The 22,544-nt window shown below is 45.0% G+C and overlaps 1 protein-coding gene and 1 pseudogene across 3 annotated transcripts; one reads left to right on the top strand and one right to left on the bottom strand.

Annotated features, from left to right (window-relative positions):
• The first annotated feature begins 11,059 nt into the window (after positions 1 to 11,059).
• Positions 11,060 to 13,535, top strand: LOC125536686 (uncharacterized). Of its 3 annotated transcripts, none has more exons than XM_087543618.1 (4): positions 11,060 to 11,498; positions 11,996 to 12,081; positions 12,468 to 12,549; positions 12,638 to 13,535. In XM_087543618.1, the coding sequence occupies exons 1-3, from the start codon at positions 11,316 to 11,318 to the stop codon at positions 12,502 to 12,504; spliced, it is 306 nt and encodes a 101-aa protein (XP_087399744.1). In that variant the 5' UTR covers positions 11,060 to 11,315; the 3' UTR covers positions 12,505 to 12,549; positions 12,638 to 13,535. The 3 variants fall into 3 exon arrangements, with proteins under 3 accessions (XP_087399744.1, XP_087399743.1, XP_048555889.1); XM_087543617.1 differs by having other exon boundaries at positions 11,062 to 11,498; positions 12,960 to 13,535; XM_048699932.2 differs by having other exon boundaries at positions 11,063 to 11,498; positions 12,468 to 13,535.
• Positions 13,536 to 16,725: 3,190 nt separating this feature from the next.
• On the bottom strand, positions 16,726 to 16,861 carry LOC125541888 (small nucleolar RNA Z247; annotated as a pseudogene).
• Positions 16,862 to 22,544: the final 5,683 nt, after the last annotated feature.

Below are 22,544 nucleotides of genomic sequence, written 5' to 3'. Positions count from 1 at the left end.
TTACAGCTCCACCGTTTAATGTAAACACGTGTCCGGTTTGCGATTTAGAATCGTCCAGATCAGTGTCAAAGCTTGCATCAATGTAACCTTTTACGATGAGCTCTTTGTCACCTCCATATATGAGAAACATATCCTTAGTCCTTTTCAGGTAATTCAGGATGTTCTTGACCGCTGTCCAGTGATCCACTCCTGGATTACTTTGGTACCTCCCTGCTAGACTTATAGCAAGCCACACATCAGGTCTGGTACACAGCATTGCATACATGATAGAGCCTATGGCTGAAGCATAGGGAACATCTTTCATATTCTCTCTATCTTTTGGAGTGGTCGGGCATTGAGTCTTACTCAACTTCACACCTTGTTACACAGGCAAGAACCCTTTCTTTGCTTGATCCATTTTGAACATCTTCAAAACTTTGTCAAGGTATGTGGTTTGTGAAAGTCCAATTAAGCGTCTTGATCTATCTCTATAGATCTTAATGCCTAATATGTAAGCAGCTTCACCGAGGTCTTTCATTGAAAAACTCTTATTCAAGTATCCCTTTATGCTATCCAGAAATTCTATATCATTTCCAATTAGTAATATGTCATCCACATATAATATCAGAAATGCTACAGAGCTCCCACTCACTTTCTTGTAAATATAGGCTTCTCCAAAAGTCTGTATAAAACCAAATGCTTTGATCACACTATCAAAATGTTTATTCCAACTCCGAGAGGCTTGCAGCAGTCCATAAATGGATCGCTGGAGCTTGCACACTTTGTTAGCTCCCTTTGGATCGACAAAACCTTCTGGTTGCATCATATACAACTCTTCTTCCAGAAATCCATTCAGGAATGCAGTTTTGACATCCATCTGCCAAATTTCATAATCATAAAATGCGGCAATTGCTAACATGATTCGAACAGACTTAAGCATCGCTACGGGTGAGAAGGTCTCATCATAGTCAATCCCTTGAACTTGCCGAAAACCTTTTGCGACAAGTTGAGCTTTGTAGACAGTAATATTACCGTCAGCGTCAGTCTTCTTCTTGAAGATCCATTTATTCTCAATTGCTTGCGATCATCGGGCAAGTCAACCAAAGTCCATACTCTGTTCTCATACATGGATCCCATCTCAGATTTCATGGCTTCAAACCATTTTGCGGAATATGGGCTCACCATCGCTTCTTCATAGTTCGTAGGTTCATCATGATCTAGTAGCATGACTTCCAGAATAGGATTACCGTACCACTCTGGCGCAGATCTCACTCTGGTTGATCTACGAGGTTCGGTAGTATCTTGTTCTGAAGTTTCATGATCATCATCATTAGCTTCCTCACTAACTGGTGTAGGTGTCTCTGAAACAGCTTTCTGTGATGCACTACTTCCCAATAAGGGAGCAGGTACAGTTACCTCGTCAAGTGCTACTTTCCTCCCACTCACTTCTTTCGAGAGAAACTCCTTCTCCAGAAAGTTTCTGAACTTAGCAACAAAAGTCTTGCCTTCGGATCTGTGATAGAAGGTGTATCCAATAGTCTCCTTTGGATATCCTATGAAGACACATTTCTCCGATTTGGGTTCGAGCTTATCAGGTTGAAGCTTTTTCACATAAGCATCGCAGCCCCAAACTTTCAGAAACGACAACTTTGGTTTCTTGCCAAACCACAGTTCATAAGGCGTCATCCCAACGGATTTTGATGGTGCCCTATTTAACGTGAATGCGGCTGTCTCTAGAGCGTATCCCCAAAACGATAGCGGTAAATCAGTAAGAGACATCATAGATCGCACCATATCTAGTAAAGTACGATTACGGCGTTCGGACACACCATTGCGCTGTGGTGTTCCGGGTGGCGTGAGTTGCGAAACTATTCCGCATTGTTTCAAATGTACACCAAACTCGTAACTCAAATATTCTCCTCCACGATCAGATCGTAGAAACTTTATTTTCTTGTTACGATGATTTTCAACTTCACTCTGAAATTCTTTGAACTTTTCAAACGTTTCAGACTTATGTTTCATTAAGTAGATATACCCATATCTGCTTAAGTCATCTGTGAAGGTGAGAAAATAACGATATCCGCCACGAGCCTCAATATTCATCAGGCCACATACATCTGTATGTATGATTTTCCAACAAATCTGTTGCTCTCTCCATAGTACCGGAGAACGGTGTTTTAGTCATCTTGCCCATGAGGCACGGTTCGCAAGTACCAAGTGATTCATAATCAAGTGGTTCCAAAAGTTCATCAGTATGGAGTTTCTTCATGCGCTTTACACCGATATGACCTAAACGGCAGTGCCACAAATAAGTTGCACTATCATTATCAACTCTGCATCTTTTGGCTTCAACACTATGAATATGTGTGTCACTACTATCGAGATTCAATAAAAATAGACCACTCTTTAAGGGTGCATGACCATAAAAGATATTACTCATATAAATAGAACAACCATTATTCTCAGATTTAAATGAATAACCGTCTAGCATCAAACAAGATCCAGATATAATGTCCGTGCTTAACGCTAGCACCAAATAACAATTATTTAGGTCTAATATTAATCCCGAAGGTAGATGTAGAGGTAGCGTGCCGACTGCGATCACATCGACTTTGGAACCATTTCCCACGCGCATCGTCACCTCGTCCTTAGCCAATCTTCGCTTAATCCGTAGTCCCTGTTTCGAGTTGCAAATATTAGCAACAGAACCAGTATCAAATACCCAGGTGCTACTGCGAGCATTAGTAAGGTACACATCAATAACATGTATATCACATATACCTTTGTTCACCTTGCCATCCTTCTTATCCGCCAAATACTTGGGGCAGTTCCGCTTCCAGTGACCAGTCTGCTTGTAGTAGAAGCACTCAGTTTCAGGCTTAGGTCCAGGTTTGGGTTTCTTCTCTTGAGTAGCAACTTGCTTGCTGTTCTTTTGGAAGTTCCCCTTCTTCTTCCCTTTGCCCTTTTTCTTGAAACTAGTGGTCTTGTTGACCATCAACACTTGATGCTCCTTCTTGATTTCTACCTCCGCAGCTTTCAGCATTGCGAAGAGCTCGGGAATAGTCTTATTCATCCCTTGCATATTATAGTTCATCACGAAGCTCTTGTAGCTTGGTGGCAGTGATTGGAGAATTCTGTCAATGACGCAATCATCTGGAAGATTAACTCCCAATTGAATCAAGTGATTATTATACCCAGACATTTTGAGTATATGCTCACTGACAGAACTGTTCTCCTCCATCTTGCAGCTATAGAATTTATTGGAGACTTCATATCTCTCAATCCAGGCATTTGCTTGAAATATTAACTTCAACTCTTGGAACATCTCATATGCTCCATGACGTTTAAAACGTCGTTGAAGTCCCGATTCTAAGCCGTAAAGCATGGCACACTGAACTATCGAGTAGTCATCAGCTTTGCTCTGCCAGACGTTCATAACATCTGGTGTTGCTCCAGCAGCAGGCCTGGCACCCAGCGGTGCTTCCAGGACGTAATTCTTCTGTGCAGCAATGAGGATAATCCTCAAGTTACGGACCCAGTCCGTGTAATTGCTACCATCATCTTTCAACTTTGCTTTCTCAAGGAACACATTAAAATTCAACGGAACAACAGCACGAGCCATCTATCTACAATCAAGCATAAACAAGCAAGATACTATCAGGTACTAAGTTTCAGGATAAATTTAGGTTCAATTAATTTACTTAAAGAACTCCCACTTAGACAGACATCCCTCTAATCCTCTAAGTGATTACGTGATCCAAATCAACTAAACCATGTCCGATCATCACGTGAGATGGAGTAGTTTCATTGGTGAACATCATTATGTTGATCATATCTACTATATGATTCACGCTCGACCTTTCGGTCTCCGTGTTCCGAGGCCATATCTGTATATGCTTGGCTCGTCAAGTATAACCTGAGTATTCCGTGTGTGCAACTGTTTTGCACCCGTTGTATTTGAACGTAGAGCCTATCACACCCGATCATCACGTGGTGTCTCAGCACGAAGAAATTTCGCAACGGTGCATACTCAGGGAGAACACTTCTTGATAATTAGTGAGAGATCATCTTATAATGCTACCGTCAATCAAAGCAAGATAAGATGCATAAAAGATAAACATCACATGCAATCAATATAAGTGATATGATATGGCCATCATCATCTTGTGCTTGTGATCTCCATCTTCGAAGCACCGTCATGATCACCATCATCACCGGCGCGACACCTTGATCTCCATCGTAGCATCGTTGTTGTCTCGCCAGTCTTATGCTTCCACGACTATCGCTACCGCTTAGTGATAAAGTAAAGCATTACAGCGCGATTGCATTGCATACAATAAAGCGACAATCATATGGCTCCTGCCAGTTGCCGATAACTCGGTTACAAAACATGATCATCTCATACAATAAAATTCAGCATCATGTCTTGACCATATCACATCACAACATGCCCTGCAAAAACAAGTTAGACGTCCTCTACTTTGTTGTTGCAAGTTTTACGTGGCTGCTACGGGCTTAAGCAAGAACCAATCTTACCTACGCATCAAAACCACAACGATAGTTTGTCAAGTTGGTGCTGTTTTAACCTTCGCAAGGACCGGGCGTAGCCACACTCGGTTCAACTAAAGTTGGAGAAACTGTCACCCGCAAGCCACCTATGTGCAAAGCACGTCGGGAGAACCGGTCTCGCGTAAGCGTACGCGTAATGTCGGTCCGGGGCGCTTCGTCCAACAATACCGCCGAACCAAAGTATGACATGCTGGTAAGCAGTATGACTTATATCACCCACAACTCACTTGTGTTCTACTCGTGCATATAACATCAACATATAAAACTCAGGCTCGGATGCCACTGTTGGGGAACGTAGTAATTTCAAAATTTTCCTACGCACACGCAAGATCATGGTGATGCATAGCAACGAGAGGGGAGAGTGTGATCTACGTACCCTTGTAGATCGACAACGGAAGCGTTTGGTTGATGTAATCGTATGTCTCCACGGCCCGACCGATCAAGCACCGAAACTACGGCACCTCCGAGTTCTAGCACACGTCCAGCTCGATGACGATCCCCGGACTCCGATCTAGCAAAGTGTCGGGGAAGAGTTCCGTCAGCACGACGGCGTGGTGACGATCTTGATGTACTACCGTCGCAGGGCTTCGCCTAAGCACCGCTACAATATTATCGAGGACTATGGTGGAAGGGGGCACCGCACACGGCTAAGAATATGATCACCCGGATCAACTTGTGTCTCTAGGGGTGCCCCCTGCCCCCGTATATAAAGGAGCAAGGGGAGGAGGCCGGCCGGCCCCTATAGGCACGCCAGGAGGAGTCCTCCTCCTAGTAGGAGTAGGACTCCTACTAGGAGGGGGAAAGAAGTGGGGAGGGAGAGGGAAAGGGGGGGGCGCCGCCCCCCTCTCCTAGTCCAATTCAGACCAGGGGGGAGGAGGCGCGCAGCCCACCTCTGGCTGCCCCTCTCTCTCTCCACTAAGGCCCATATGGCCCATTACTTCTCCCGGGGGGTTCCGGTAACCCTCCGGCTCTCCGGTTTTCTCCGAAATCACCCGGAACACTTCCGGTGTCCGAATATAGCCGTCCAATATATCAACCTTTATGTCTCGACCATTTCGAGACTCCTAGTCATGTCTGTGATCACATCCGGGACTCCGAACTAACTTCGGTACATCAAAACTCATAAACTCGTAATATAACTGTCATCGAAACCTTAAGCGTGCGGACCCTACGGGTTCGAGAACAATGTAGACATGACCGAGACACGTCTCCGTTCAATAACCAATAGCGGAACCTGGATGCTCATATTGGCTTCTACATATTCTACGAAGATCTTTATCGGTCAGACCGCATAACAACATACGTTGTTCCCTTTGTCATCGGTATGTTACTTGCCCGAGATTCGATCGTCGGTATCTCAATACCTAGTTCAATCTCGTTACCGGCAAGTCTCTTTACTTGTTCCGTAATACATCATCTCGCAACTAACTCATTAGTTGCAATGCTTGCAAGGCTTATGTGATGTGTATTACCGAGAGGGCCCAGAGATACCTCTCCGACAATCGGAGTGACAAATCCTAATCTCGAAATACGCCAACCCAACATGTACCTTTGGAGACACCTGTAGAGCACCTTTATAATCACCCATTTACGTTGTGACGTTTGGTAGCACACAAAGTGTTCCTCCGGCAAACGGGAGTTGCATAATCTCATAGTCGTAGGAACATGTATAAGTCATGAAGAAAGCAATAGCAACATACTAAACGATCGGGTGCTAAGCTAATGGAATGGGTCATGTCAATCAAATCATTCACCTAATGATGTGATCCCGTTAATCAAATAACAACTCTTTGTTCATGGTTAGGAAACATAACCATCTTTGATTAACGAGCTAGTCAAGTAGAGGCATACTAGTGACACTCTGTTTGTCTATGTATTCACACATGTATTATGTTTCCGGTTAATACAATTCTAGCATGAATAATAAACATTTATCATGATATAAGGAAATAAATAATAACTTTATTATTGCCTCTAGGGCATATTTCCTTCAAGTTTTTCTACCATACCCAAAGGAATTTCAAAGCAAGCATTTTCATTTTCAGTAGGTTCAGTAGGTTGAGGAGCAACTCTTTGCTCTACTGGTCAGGGTGAAGATACCCCGAACAAGCCCCTCAGAGGATTACTTTCCATAGTAATAAGTGACAGTAAATTTCAGCACACTATATAATTTTTTCCTTACCAAAGGCGCTTCACTCCCCGACAACGGTGCTAGAAAAGAGTCTTGATGACCCACAAGTATAAGGGATCTATCGTAGTCCTTTCGATAAGTAAGAGTGTCGAACCCAACGAGGAGCAGAAGGAAATGATAAGCGGTTTCCAGCAAGGTATTCTCTGCAAGTACTAAAATAAGTGGTAACAGATAGTTTTTTGATAAGATAATTTGTAACGAGCAACAAGTAACAAAAGTAAATAAGGTGCAGCAAGGTGGCCCAATCCTTTTTGTAGCCAAGGACAAGCCTGGACAAACTCTTTATGATGTAAAGCGCTCCCGAGGACACATGGGAATATCGTGAAGCTAGTTTTCATCACGCTCATATGATTCGCGTTCGGTACTTTGATAATTTGGTATGTGGCTAGACCGGTGCTTGGGTGCTGCCCTTACTTGGACAAGCATCCCACTTATGATTAACCTCTATTGCAAGCATCCACAAATACAACAAAAGTATTAAGGTAAACCTAACCATAGTATGAAACATACGGATCCAAATCAGCCCCTTACGAAGCAACGCATAAACTAGGGTTTAAGCTTCTATCACTCTAACAACCCATCATCTACTTATTACTTCCCAATGCCTTCCTCTAGGCCCAATTAATGGTGAAGTGTCACGTAGTCGACGTTCACATAACACCACTAGAGGAGAGACAACATACATCTCATCAAAATATCGAACGAATACCAAATTCACATGACTACTAATAGCAAGACTTCTCCCATGTCCTCAAGAACAAACGTAACTACTCAAATAGTATAAACATGTTCATAATCAGAGGGGTATTAATGTGCATATAGGATCTGAACATATGATCTTCCACCAATTAAACCAACTAGCATCAACTACAAGGAGTAATTAACACTACTAGCAACCTACTAGCACCAATCCCGGACTTGGAGACAAGAATTGGATACAAGAGATGAACTAGGGTTTTGAGATGAGATGGTGCTGATGAAGATGTTGATGGAGATTGCCCTCTCCCAATGAGAGGAGCGTTGGTGATGACGATGACGATTATTTCCCCCTCCGGTAGGGAAGTAACCCCGGCAGAACAGCCCCGCCAGAACCCTAGATTGGCTCCGCCAAGGTTCCGCCTCGTGGCAGCGGAGTTTCGTCCGAGAAGATGGCTTATGATTTTTTTCCCATCGAAAGAGTCCATATAGCAAAAGAATCTCGGTAACGAGTAAAGAGACTTGTCGGTAACGAGATTGAACTAGGTATTGAGATACCGACGATCGAATCTCGGGCAAGTAACATACTGATAACAAAGGGAACAACGTATGCCGTAGAATATGTAGGATCCAATATGAGCATCCAGGTTCCGCTATTGGTTATTGACCGGAGACGTGTCTTAGTCATGTCTACATAGTTCTCGAACCCGTAGGGTCCGCACGCTTAAATTTTCGATGACGGTTATATTATGAGTTTATGAGTTTTGATGTACCGAAGGTTGTTCGGAGTCCCGAATGTGATCACGGACATGACGAGGAGTCTCGAAATGGTCGATACACTCGGCTGGATCGGAGTTCGAGGGACGTCATCGGGCTGAACGTGTGCTGAACTAGGAGGTGCCGTACATTCGGTACTTGATCGGTCGGATCGTGAAGACGTACGACTACATCAACCGCGTTGTGCTAACGCTTCCGCTTTCGGTCTACGAGGGTACGTGGACAACACTCTCCCCTCTCGTTGCTATGCATCGCCATGATCTTGCGTGTGCGTAGGATTTTTTTGAAATTACTACGTTCCCCAACAGTGGCATCCGAGCCTGGTTTTATGCGTAGATATCATATGCAGGAGTAGAACACAAGTGAGTTGTGGGCGATATAAGTCATACTGCTTACCAGCATGTCATACTTTGGTTCGGCGGTATTGTTGGATGAAGCGGCCCGGACCGACATTACGCGTACGCTTACGCGAGACTGGTTCTACCAACGTGCTTTGCACACAGGTGGGTGGTGGGTGTCAGTTTCTCCAACTTTGGTTGAACCGAGTGTGGCTACGCCCGGTCCTTGCGAAGGTTAAATCAGCACCAACTTGATAAACTATCGTTGTGGTTTTGATGCGTAGGTAAGAATGGTTCTTGCTAAGCCCAGTAGCAGCCACGTAAAACTTGCAACAACAAAGTAGAGGACGTCTAACTTGTTTTTGCAGGGCATATTGTGATGTGATATGGTCAAGACATGATGCTAAATTTTATTGTATGAGATGATCATGTTTTGTAACCGAGTTATCGGCAACTGGCAGGAGCCATATGGTTGTCGCTTTATTGTATGCAATGCAATCGCCCTGTAATGCTTTACTTTATCACTAAGCGGTTGCGATAGTCGTAGAAGCATAAGATTGGCGAGACGACAACGATGCTACGATGGAGATCAAGGTGTCGCGCTGGTGACGATGGTGATCATGACGGTGCTTCGGAGATGGAGATCACAAGCACAAGATGATGATGGCCATATCATATCACTTATATTGATTGCAAGTGATGTTTATCTTTTATGCATCTTATCTTGCTTTGATTGACGGCGGCATTATAAGATGATCTCTCACTAAATTTCAAGATAAAAGTGTTCTCCCTGAGTATGCACCGTTGCCAAAGTTCGTCGTGCCCAGACACCACGTGATGATCAGGTGTGATAAGCTCTACGTCCATCTACAACGGGTGCAAGCCAGTTTTGCACATGTAGAATACTCAGGTTAAACTTGACGAGCCTAGCATATGCAGATATGGCCTCGGAGCACTGAGACCGAAAGGTCGAGCGTGAATCATATAGTAGATATGATCAACATAGTGATGTTCACCATTGAAAACTACTCCATTTCACGTGATGATCGGTTATGGTTTAGTTGATTTGGATCAAGTGATCACTTAGATGATTAGAGGGATGTCTATCTAAGTGGGAGTTCTTAAGTAATATGATTAATTGAACTTAAATTTATCATGAACTTAGTACCTGATAGTATCTTGCTTGTCTATGTTGATTGTAGATAGATGGCCCGTGCTGTTGTTCCGTTAAATTTTAATGCGTTCCTTGAGAAAGCAAAGCTGAAAGATGATGGTATCAATTACACGGTTTGGATCCGTAACTTGAGGATTATCCTCATTGCTGCACAGAAGAATTACGTCCTGGAAGCACCGCTGGGTGCCAGGCCTGCTGCAGATGCAACTGACGACGTTAAGAACGTCTGGCAAAGCAAAGCTGATGACTACTCAATAGTTCAGTGTGCCATACTTTACGGCTTAGAACCGGGACTTCAATGACGCCGAACGGCCGGCAGGCCCGGTCCTGATGGGGGGGGCAGGGGGGGCGACCGCCCCGGGCCCCCAGAACAGAGGGGCCCCAGGTACATGCACTTAATATAGATTAAGCCTGTTAGAGAAGAAAAATAATGCAATGTTGTATGTGTTGTCGTGTTGAACCTGGCCTGGTCAAAATAGCAATTGGATATAACTGAACGTCCAAGATTCCAGCCCCCATCACGCGCGTACGAGTCGCACGACGCTCGCAGATGGCACGGGACAGAATGATTTCTCGCATGATTGGTCTGATTGCCTTCTGTTTTACCTAATCCCAGATCACCTAGCGACGCCATCGCCTTTGACAACCGCATGGACTTATCCCTAAGCTTGACTCCATCACCTCTCGTCCTTGTAGCGCCTGCAGCCGCTGCGGCCGCTAGGAACAGATCGAACAGCAGCGAGGAGGGCACGGGAACGGCCAGTGGCAATCGGCAGTCTCCGCTGTCCACGCGACCACACACAAATCCAGCAGAAAAGGTAGCCTACAAACCTATGCCTTAGTGATTTCTACAAAGTTACAGATCATAACCGTGTTATGATTATTACAACAGGACATTGACGATCATCGACTGACTGGACACTGTTAAGTGACATATTATTGGGCTTTATGCACTTGTAATTTGTGAGCGCTCGACTTTACAATCGGTAAGATTTTATTAACTGGTTTAGTATTTTTGTATGTTCCAACTAGTTTTGAATTACCAATTATTTCTTTAAATTTCAGCACCTCATGTCACCTAGTAAAAGGCATTCATCCAGCAACTACAATTACTAGATGAGATTGATAATGATGCATCGCAGAATGTTGTAAGAAATTTCTAAGATGTGCACATGTAATTTGATATGAGTACTGCCTTTCAGTGCACATGAAATAATGTTTCATACATCTTATATATAGACATATTGATTATTATGTCCTTGTTGATACTAAAGAGCCCCGAGTTCTAGATTCACCCCAGGCCCCTGAAAACTCAGGACCGGCCCTGACGGCCGGCGTCGGAGCAGCCATAACAGGAGATGGTGGCAATGCATGCGATGCCACGGTGTCCGACTGCGTGGTGTTGGATGAATCAGACGAGGACGGACCGGGCGATTGTGTGACGGAAGTGCTTCGTTCCTTTCGCTTGCCACGTTCTATCCCGCCGCATCCCCATCCCCTTGTCTTCTTTGCGGATGCGCTCGCTTTGGCTAGGCTAGGGTCGTTGCCGAGGCGTGGAGGCGCCCCAGTTCCCCATCTCCCCGCCTCAGTGATGGAGAGGTGCGAGATGGATGTGGGGAGGAGCGGGCATGGTGCAGTCTGCAGTGGCCCAAGGAGACGTTGGCCTGGCAGCGGCGGCGGGAGCGGTTGGAGGCGACCACGGGCATCCAGTCGTCACGGCAAGGGGCCGGTGATGTGGCTGCTCAAGGTCCGGTTCATCTTGGATATCACGGAGGTAACCCATATCCGAGCAGTACTTTACTCCAATCGCATGACACGCTGCTCCCACCTGAGGCTAAATCCCCATATTATCCATCCAAATCGGTCGTGTTCTCTGAATGATGTGTTGTGAGCTTCATGGTTGGGTGCAGACTCCTGCTTAAAGTTTACAATCGAACACAGTTTCCGGGATGGATGAGTGGTGTGCCTAATTTGTTTCTGAAAATTCCAAGGTTTCTATGTGGTTTCAGTAAAAAAAATTGATTGGGATAAGTTTGATTGATCTGATGATTCTGTTGTTTCTTACTGTCAAGAAAAAGTTGATCTCATGTTGTTTATATTTTATATATATGGGATTTATTTTGTAGGACAGAATTTTGCAGTGATTGAGTGGTAAGAACCGACAATTAATCGACTTAATTAATTACATATTTAGTGTTTGCATTATATATCAGTTCAGTTTTTATGCAAAATATGGCTACTCTGACCACTCCATGCCATGGGTACGTGCAGCCTTGCCTCATTGGACATGTTCCGCGTGCCCGGTGCCTGCCTGTGCGAGCAGGCGTCGACGGGGCAGAAGGCGGCCCTGTACACTGGTTTGTTCCTGCTCTGCCTGAATTTCGAAAAATTAACTTTTCACGAGTTCTTCAAGTTCAGTAGAGTTAGTCTATGGATTTCTTTTCCTAGCATTAACTTCTACTTGTGTTTATTCGACGCAAGAATTGTAGAGCCATGGATGCAAGAAAATAAATTTGGGTCCGGTATTCCAATATGAGTCATTTTGAGAAGTGAAAAATGAAGACCCTTAATTGCAAACCAGCAAACAGAACAAGAAACAAAATTTTATTGATCCCAAATGACAACGCATCTGCTCTCTGTTTCTACAAGTTCATTTCATTCTACAAGCTTCTCCAATAATTACCTATAATTTTTTATATATAGCATTACCAATCGTCTGAACTACTGCTTGTGAACATTGCAGGCAACGCTTCCTGCACTTGAAAAACCTCGGACAGTGAAGAACATGGGAGTGCAAGGACACATTCTGTATTCTTGATATAATGGTAGGAAGTACTATGTAAATAGTGTTTTTGTAGTGACACTGACAAAGCTTATGCATGAGATAGAGCTTGGTTGTACATTACTTTGAAGGTTTCAAGCCTTTTGATGGAAGCTCCTGTATCTTCCTAGCAAGGCTGATGGACTCTGGTGCTTGGTGAATGTTGCCCAGCCCTAGACGTCTTCTTAAGTTTTGCATAAATACATCATCTGGGCTAATCAATTTATATGAAAACAAATCAGTAGTGATTTCGTCAAATATATGGGTTATTTTGATGACAGTTTGCTTCTCTCCCTAGCTGATCAAATCAACTATTTTAATCTCATTGAACAGCTAGATGAATTGAGGTGCTAATTAAATTAATATGCCCCCACCAATTTATTATGTACTAATTGAATTAATATGCTCTCACAGGTTTATTAGGTGATAACTAAAACGAACATTCTTTGGCTGACATTTGAAGTAAGATTTAAAACAACCTACAGAACAAACTGGAGAGGGTACACATCAGATGGCTCCCTCCCATGGAGGAACTGAAGATTAATATTGATGGCACTTTCCACCCTGAACCGAACGCTGGCGGTTGGGGTGCAGTCATCAGGAATCATAAAGGAGAGGTAAAAGTATGTGGAGCACTTACATGGAGATCAGGCTGTTATATGGGGTGCCTAGCTAGGAATGGATAAAGGAGCCAGACCTATTGGCCTTGAAACAGATTCAGTGCTGCTGAAGAAGGGGGTAAACAATGATGAATGTGGCCTCTCTGCTCTCTACCTAGGCTTAGAAGAGGAGATCAAGGAATATCTGAAGCAAAACTTTGAAGTGTGTCGTTTTACTTCTCCTAAGAGGAACTGTAATAAAGCAGGCCATTGTTTCGCTAGCTATGGTTGTACCTTAAGCATGTATTATCATCTTCAAACAGATCATGTAATTCCACTTGTATCGGACCTGGTGGCGACTCTTCTCTAATTTCTGCATACGTCTCCCCTAGATATGGACCACCCTACTTTTGCATTATCTGTTTTCAAACAACAAGAAACTTAGTTTTCTAAATTCATAGAACTAATATGCCAGTTAGAATGCGCGAGTATATGCGCCCTTTGCTTTTAAATAATAAGTTGTGTAAAAGAAACTGACGTGTAAAGCTTGATCATTCTAATTTGTGTACATATGTACATTATTAAGGGGATGATCTAAGGTAATGAAGCGTAAGGGGATTAAGTAAAGTTTTATTTAGTAGTTGTGATCTGTGATAGATGATAAAAATGACAATTGCTCATGCATTGTTTTTTTTAACAAGATTCGCATTATGTCATCATTTTGACATTCTGCTTCAGTATATGTCCATGCAGATAGAACGAGCATCTGGCTGATGAAACTGCTTGGCTAGCGGGTATTCTGAGTTATTGTATTAAGATCAGATAGTTTCCTTTTCAGTTCTATATGCACATGCACATAGGTGTGTGCCAGTATTGGATCAACATTTCATTGAACATTCTATTTGCAAGATATATGCTCATGTGATAATTGTTTGAAACTACTAACACAGTGTTTGTCAATCTAATTATATGTTGTTGTCTAATCTCATCCTCCAACGAGCACAACATAAGAAAATGAGCAGGCCTTCAGGCGTTAATGGGCCATTTCTGTCGATGGGCTCTGGCCCAAGTAATCTCAGCCCAGTATAGATGATTTATTTTTCTGGTTTTAGCTACTGCACTGGACTCTCTAATAGGTAGCCGTGGGTATTTTGGACTAAAATATTTCTGGCATTTTTCTGTCTTCCAGTACATTTTAAGTTATTTTCCCAAAAAAAGAACATTTTAAGTTTATATTTTATGTTTTTGCACTGTTTTATATATAAATTGCCGAAAATACCATGTACTAAAATTGTCATTTTTTGCATTGAATTAAACCAATGTGATATTTTATTCAGGTTTTATGATGTGTTAATTAAATTTTATGTTTAATTTGAGGATTATATGACTTCAAATTTAATTTTGAAGAATGTCGTATTATTTTTATTAGTCATTACATGAGCTTGCACAAGCTTTTTACCGCTTCGTCGCTAACACTTATCATCTGGCAGGTGGCCATGAAAATGATTGGAATCATAAAACATCACCAGATTAGCAAATTTGGTCCTTACTATTGAAATGCAGTTACCACTGTATGAAATGTATCTCTTGTTTTATGTAATAAAATCTCGCATTTCAAGATGCCTTATCGCCTATCCTAGCTTAACTCCACTATAAGATATCCATCCAAATTCTCCATCACTTACCATGGTAATTCTACATCCAGTACCACTATCACTACATGATTTAAATCACTTGTGTACCAACCAGATGTACCCTTTCCTTTCCTTGTATGAACTATTTCGCAATGAGTCAAGTCTTGGGCCGAGTTACCAAGAATTACAAAGAAACTAAATAGCTTATAAATTCATGTGGCGCGGCATGCCGCCGCGCACTACCCGCTAGTATCCAACAAAGAGGAAGCAAAATCTCTTACGTAATCAACCTGTGCTACTGGCTGGGAATGAGACAGAGGGATAGGTGTAGTTACGGGTTGAATGGGTGTTGTTAGAATTGAGTTAGCAAATGGGAAGACATGTTCATTGAAGATGACATCGCGTGAGATATAGACCCGACCTGTGGATCGATCCAAACATTTATAACCCTTGTGCATGCTACTATATCCGAGAAAAACACATTGGCGAGACCGAAAATCAAGTTTATGATTGTTGTACGGTCTCAGGTTAGGCCAACACGCGCAGCCAAAAACACGTAGACGAGAATAATCAGGCTTTTCATGGAATAGCATGGCAAGGGGTGTGAAGTTTTGAATGGTGCCGCTCGGCATGCGATTGATTAGGTAGCAGGCAGTGAGGAAAGCTTCATCCCAAAAACGAAGGAGAAGCGACGAGTGTGCAAGTAGGGCAATGCCTGTTTCGACTATGTGTCGGTGCTTTCGTTCTGCGATGCCATTTTGCTGGGAGGTGTGCGGGCAAGTAACACGGTGAGCGATGCCGACACGAGAAAAATATCGATGGAGGCGACGATATTCACCCCCCCCCAGTCTGACTGCACCGCGCGAATTTTGGTGTTAAGAAGTCGCTCAACATGGTTTTGAAAAACATAAAATATGTTTTCAACATCAGATTTTCGCTTAATCAGATAAATCCAAGTAAAGCGACTAAAATCATCCAAGAAACTCACGTAATACTTAAATCCGCCAACAGAAGTACGAGCCGGCCCCCACACATCGGTGTGAACTAGCTCAAGCGGAGAGTTGGTTACATGAGAGGAATTATTATACGGAAGTTGATGAACTTTACCACGTTGGCAAGCATCACATACTAAAGACTCACGAGACGGTGCACAAGCAAGTTTATTCAACCTAATGACGGAATCGACGATGCTAGATGAAGGATGGCCGAGCCTCTTGTGCCAATGATCAAAGGTGAGCTTGACAACGGAGAGGACGTGCCGACTGGACTGCCCGAACGATGAAGACACATGGGAGCTTGGCACCGGGTAGAGACCGCTGTGGCTCCTACCTTGCAGAAGGACCCGCCTCGTGACTTGATCCTTCACACGAAAAAAGTCAGGATACATCTCGGCAAAAGCACGGTTATCAGAAACAAGTTTATGAGTTGAAATAAGATGTTTGTGCAAGCCTGGAACGTGAAGGACATTTTTTAGGTGGAGGGGTTTGTGTGAGCCAGTAAGCATAGATTGACCAACGTGAGAGATTTGCAAACCTGCTCCGTTGGCTACATGGACCTTATCCTTGCTGCTGTAGCGATCATGGACAGTGAGGCGATCAAGGTCGCTGGTGAGGTGATCCGTTGCTCCAGAGTCGAGGTACCAGTTGGTGTCGACGGAATAGCCGCCATGGCCGCCGGTGTTGGCAGGGTTGCCGAAGCGCTCGGTGTTGCCGGCGTTTTCGGCGTTGCCGAAGCGCTCGCGGTTGTCCTCAGCCTGATACGCATGGTTGAAACGTTGCCTACACCTCAATGCATCATGCCCATACTTCTGGCAGACTTGGCAGGTGGGTTTGTTGCGGCTGCGGCCTCCACGGCCACGGCCCTGCCCCTGGCCACCACGACCTCCACCGCGAGCTGCTGCATTGGCGGAGAAGATCTCGCCGATTGAAGTCTGCTGCTCAAGACGAAGCTCGGCGCTAAGCAAATACGCATAGAAACTAGCGAGGCTCACTGGCTCATCACGCGCCGTGATTGAAGCAACAAGGGGCTCATATTCTGAGCCCAGACCAGCAAGCATGTAGCCGAGAACCTCCTCATCAAAGATGGGCTTGCCAACGGACGCCATAGCATGGGTGTAGCCCTTCATCTTGTTGTAGTATGCAACAGCAGATAGGTCCTTCTTCTTCTGGTTGGAGAGCATGTAGCGGATTTGCATCACGCGTGCATGATTTTGCGAGGAAAACATCGTGTGCAGCGCATCCCAGATGACGCGAGAGGTGTGGAGCTGGGTCAATTGCCCGATGATGTCCTCAGTCATGGAGGATAGCAGGGCGATGAGGACCACCTGGTCCTGTTGATACCAGCGAAGGAACGCCGGATTGGCCACGACACGGGCAGCGTCACCGGTGCCCTCGGTGATGGTCTCCGGTGGAGCAGGATTAGAGCCATCGACATAGCCGAAGGAGCCCTGCGCGCGAAGGACGGGGACGGCCTGAGTTTTCCACAGAAGAAAATTCTCCCTCGTGAGGCGGATGGTGATCAAGTTGGCGATGGCAGCAATGGAGGCGGAGCCGGACAAGGCCATCGCGCCGGAGGTGCCATCACTGGAAGCAGGGGCGGTGGACATGGTGAGGAAAAGGGTCGAGCTCTGATTACCAAGTAAAAAGATGTTGTTTGCCATGATACTTCTCAATAGAATTCAGCTGTTTATATACAGCTCGTACAACTTCAGTTACACCCTGGCTGCTGGCCATCTTCCCCTGCTCGGTGCGTTTCACCCTCGATGGTCCCTGGCTGTGCAGGCGTCTGGCCTGCCTCTAGGTTGCGGGTGATTCTGGTGGTCGGGCGCCGATTTCTTCATGGAGACGTCGGTCGAGGTCTGCCCCTCCACACCCCACCACCTTGCTTTTCGGGTGAAAACCTAACTCCGGTGGGCGGCGGCGGCGTCCTTGGCGCCGTGACCTTCTTGAAGGCGTCGCCTTGAGGGCAGTGTGGTGGCGGGCTCAGTATGGGGTCGGTGACAGCAGCCGAGGATCGAGGGACCAGTGGGTGCCTTTTTTTGGTGGAGCGGTGCTTCATCCTACACATTGATGACAGCGGATCTCGGCGGCATGGTGCAGTGGAGACTCGGCGGCCGATGCGCGGTGATGGACTCGCGCAGGTGGGGGCAGTTGTCTGGCGTCATGGTGGCGTCGATGGCAGAGTGGCCTGACAAGGTAGAAGCCTCAATATCTGCTCTGAAGACGGACCCGCGGAAGATGGCGGCGACGACACATGTGAGTGCATCAGACCAGTTTATGCCCCAGACCCGGTATGTGGCTCGGCTGGGGTTTCTGGCTTTTGATGATAGGCTTAGGTAGCACCTCTTTTCATCATATGGATAGGAGTGGTGGCATATGTTGTCAAGATGGCGGATTCAGACATATTGTTGTAATACTTTGTAAGGTCCTCGAGAATAATCAATAAAGTGGTCGTATGCATCTTCTAGATGCAGAGGCCGGGGGTCATCCTCCTTATCTAAAATAAACTTCAGTTACACATCAAGAGATGGTGGATAATTAAGAGTGAGGTCTGTAGACCTTTTATATTCTAGCACTAAGCCATAATGCTAGAGCACTAATGTAATACAGCTCTTGCCTTCCTTCCTCCACTGGTGGACACATGGCGTAGGTGTCTGCTCCTCCTTCCTGGCATCACCACTCAAAACAACGGTATAGAAGGAGAAAAAAGGTCAAGAAACACAAGTAACAAGGCATGGATTTTTTGCTGAACGAAAGTAATAGTGAAACTACACATGCAGTAGGACGGCTGAGATGCGCATCGCGAGGCCTTATGTGTGAAAGTAACAGTGAAACTACACAATAACTTATGTGTGAATAGTATGGTAATATACACACCGCATACCTTATAGGTTACATAGAATACATTGTGGTATCTTTTGACCAGGGAATATTTTTTATGGAAACGCACACCATCGGTAACTTCGGTGTGAATAACATGGTAGTACACACCATAGACTAGATAACTTATGTTGAAAGACCATGATAACTTTCACCCGGGAGGGCGGGGGGGGGGGGTGTTCAAACATACCTCGGTATCTTACTTTGTAACATTATGGTAATTTTATGCACCACAGATCTGATAACTTATATACAAACATTATGGTAACTTTAACCCAAGATAAGAATAAAATGTTGAAACATACCCTCCCCCACCTTAATTTCTATGTTTGCATGGTAATTTACACACCACAAACCTCGTAACTTACGTTGAAACATTGTGGTGACTTTTTCATCCGGCGGGAAAAAAGTGTCAGACATACCCCAGTATCTTTTGTGTAAACAATATGACAAATTATATACGAATTATGTAAATATAGCATGAATACTTCAAAAATTACAGATATATTTGAGACATATCAACATCCCCAAGCTTAATCATTGCTCATCCTCGAGTAGGTAGATGATAAAAGAATAATTTTGAAGTTTGAATGCTAGAATACAACAAACCTTTGATCAAATAGAGAATGATAGTCCAATAACCACCTAGAGACTCCATAGTTCGTTGAAGTTGGGTAACGGCCCGTTGAAGACGTTCCGGTCGAGTCGAAGTTCTTGGAGTTCTGGAAGTTTTGCGACGAAGTCCAACGGGCCGGAGAGGAAGTTACCGCTCATATCCAAGCGAGTGAGGGGTCGGCTTGAGAACATCGCCAGAAAATGCCGGTGAGCAGGTTGTCCGGCAAGTAGAGAGTGTTGAGGACGGTGAACATGTCGGAGTAGCTGAGGAAACGCGAGAGCATCCCTGTGACGCTAGCGTTGTTGGCAATGTGAACACCAGGGGGGCGCTGCCCCCCCCCACTTTGGGGAAATGGGAAGAGTATTTTTCTGGAGGTCTTCGATGTGGAAAAAATATGTTTCGGAACTTTCGCAATGAAGTCCAATGCCCCAGAGGAAGTTATCACTCAGATCCAAGTGAGTGAGGGTTCGGCTTGAGAACATCATCAGAACCTCGCCGGTGAGCCAATTGTTTGCCAAGGAGAGAGTGTCGAGGGCGGTGAATGTGCCGGAGTAGCTGAGGTATCTCGAGAGCGTCCCAGTGACGCTAGCATTCTTGGCAATGTAGTCTCGGAGGTTGCCAATCCAGTGAGGATTATTTGGGAGATCCCACCCCTCAAGCTGCGAGTTGTTGCTGATGGTGACAACCTGCATTTCGGTTGACCGCATGCACGTGCCCCCGGTCCCGGTGAGCGTTCGCGCTCGCCATGAGGAGATCCAACACCGTCACACCTGTCTTCCGGCCAACCTCGTCAACAACCGCAAATATGCCCTAGATTCACCTCTAAAGGACACCTAGTTCCGCGATGAGCATGACCTGCAATGGCAGTCGTATTTTTGCTGGCTCTCCTCAAAGCCTTCCATATTGTGGCACTCAAAAGGTTAAGAAAAATTGGTGATCATTGCACCATGTACTGGCTAGTATAACAAAAAAGTAGTTAGTAACAAGGAATCGACAGTCGTCGCACCAAGCATCCTAAGTCTAGTCGCGGATATACACACGGGCACACGCGCCATATGTGTGTGTGTGGGCGCGCGCTTGTATCACTAGTCTTCATGTGGTTCTAGTATTTGGAAAGTACTGGAGGGTTTCCTTATAAGCTGGTAGTCGTGCCTCTCCCTCGGTGGTATGGGACTAAAATGTCTCGTGCAATGCAAGCGGTTCCTTAATGTGATGTAATACATTTTTCTTCTATTGCCCCCATGATAGTTTAAGAGGTTTCCCCTCTTTCTTTTATTGAGCTTATTGTTTTGGCAAAGGAGATGGCATTTTCTCATTTTTCTAAAATTTGGCTGGATTCTCCATCTTTTTGGTGGGCCTTAAATTTCATTTATGCTCCACTTTACCACAATCGTAAGTTCATAGACTTCAAATGTATTACAACACAATAAAAGGTTGGTCATTGAAAACAATTTGTGATTTTTAAGTTTTGTGCCAATGAAAATTTACTTGGAATGACCTTACTCAGTCATGACTAGGTAGGCATAGTGGACACTTTATGACATAAACTTTGGTACAAGGATTTTTCGATGCACAATTAGTATTTCTGCTTAGTATAGGAAAATGTCTGGAAAAGACTGGGAGCAACCACTCTAGTGCGCATAGAAACCACAATCATGCATTTTTAGTAGTAATGTTATTGAGAAACATAAACATGTTGATAACCTACAAACTTCAATACAACCAAGGCAGAATTAAAATTTATCAAACATGTATAAACATGTTCCAAGTCAATCATTTGCCGTTCATTGGGAGATACTTACCACCATAACATGATAGATTTAATATAATTATGCAACTAATGTGCTTTGTCATCATTGTATAAATCCATATTTGATTAAAGATATGGGCTATCGTAGTTTCACTTTATTATAGTTTTACTTATAATTTAACAAATTAAGGAGGGATGCATAATTAGAGCATCTCCAATAGATGGTCCATATGTAAAAATAACCAACTTTTGGAGCTTCAAGACAAAAAGCGCTGCTCCAACAGATGGTCCATATGTAAAAAAAATTACATCACCGCCTCCCGGAGATGTAAAATTGAAAACCTTGTGATGCAAATTTACATCACGGGATACAAGTGATGTAAAACTGTGGCCGCCCATTCGCCGCCCCCGCCTTCCGCCCCCGCCATGGCCGAAGCCGAAGACCCCGCCGCCTTCGCCGCCGGCGCCGCAGTCGGTGGGCTGACCTATTGGGGAACATAGTAATTTCAAAAAAATTCCTACGCACACGCAAGATCATGGTGATGCATAGCCACGAGAGGTGAGAGTGTTGTCTACGTACCCTCGTAGACCGACAGCGGAAGCGTTATGACAACGCGGTTGATGTAGTCGTACGTCTTCACGGCCTGACCAATCAAGCACAACTCACTTATATCACCCACAACTCACTTGTGTTCTACTCGTGCATATAACATCAACATATAAAACCTAGGCTCGGATGCCACTGTTGGGGAACGTAGTAATTTCAAAATTTTCCTACGCACACGCAAGATCATGGTGATGCATAGCAACGAGAGGGGAGAGTGTGATCTACGTACCCTTGTAGATCGACAACGGAAGCGTTTGGTTGATGTAATCGTACGTCTCCACGGCCCGACCGATCAAGCACCGAAACTACGGCACCTCCGAGTTCTAGCACACGTTCAGCTCGATGACGATCCCCGGACTCCGATCTAGCAAAGTGTCGGGGAAGAGTTCCATCAGCACGACGGCGTGGTGACGATCTTGATGTACTACCGTCGCAGGGCTTTGCCTAAGCACCGCTACAATATTATCGAGGATTATGGTGGAAGGGGGCACCGCACACGGCTAAGAGAACGATCACCAAGATCAACTTGTGTGTCTAGAGGTGCCCCCTGCCCCCGTATATAAAGGAGCAAGGGGGGAGGCCGGCCGGCCCTTGTGGGCGCGCCAAGGAGGAGGAGTCCTCCTCCTAGTAGGAGTAGGACTCCCCTCTTTCCTACTCCTACTAGGAGGGGGAAAGGAAGGGGGAGAGGGAGAAGGAAAGGGGGGCGCCGCCCCCCTTCTCCTAGTCCAATTCGTACCAGAGGGGGAGGGGGCGCGCGGCCCACCCTGGCCGCCCCTCTCTCTCCACTAAGGCCCATAATGCCCATTACTTCTCCCGAGGGGGTTCCGGTAACCCTCCGGCACTCCGGTTTTCTCTGAAATCACCCGGAACACTTCCGGTGTCCGAATATAGCCGTCCAATATATCGATCTTTATG

This window comes from Triticum urartu, chromosome 2A, assembly GCF_056163025.1.
Source record: "Triticum urartu cultivar PI428250 chromosome 2A, HENAU_Tu73, whole genome shotgun sequence".
NCBI lineage: Eukaryota > Viridiplantae > Streptophyta > Magnoliopsida > Poales > Poaceae > Triticum > Triticum urartu.
This window is presented reverse-complemented; position numbering and strand designations above follow the sequence as displayed.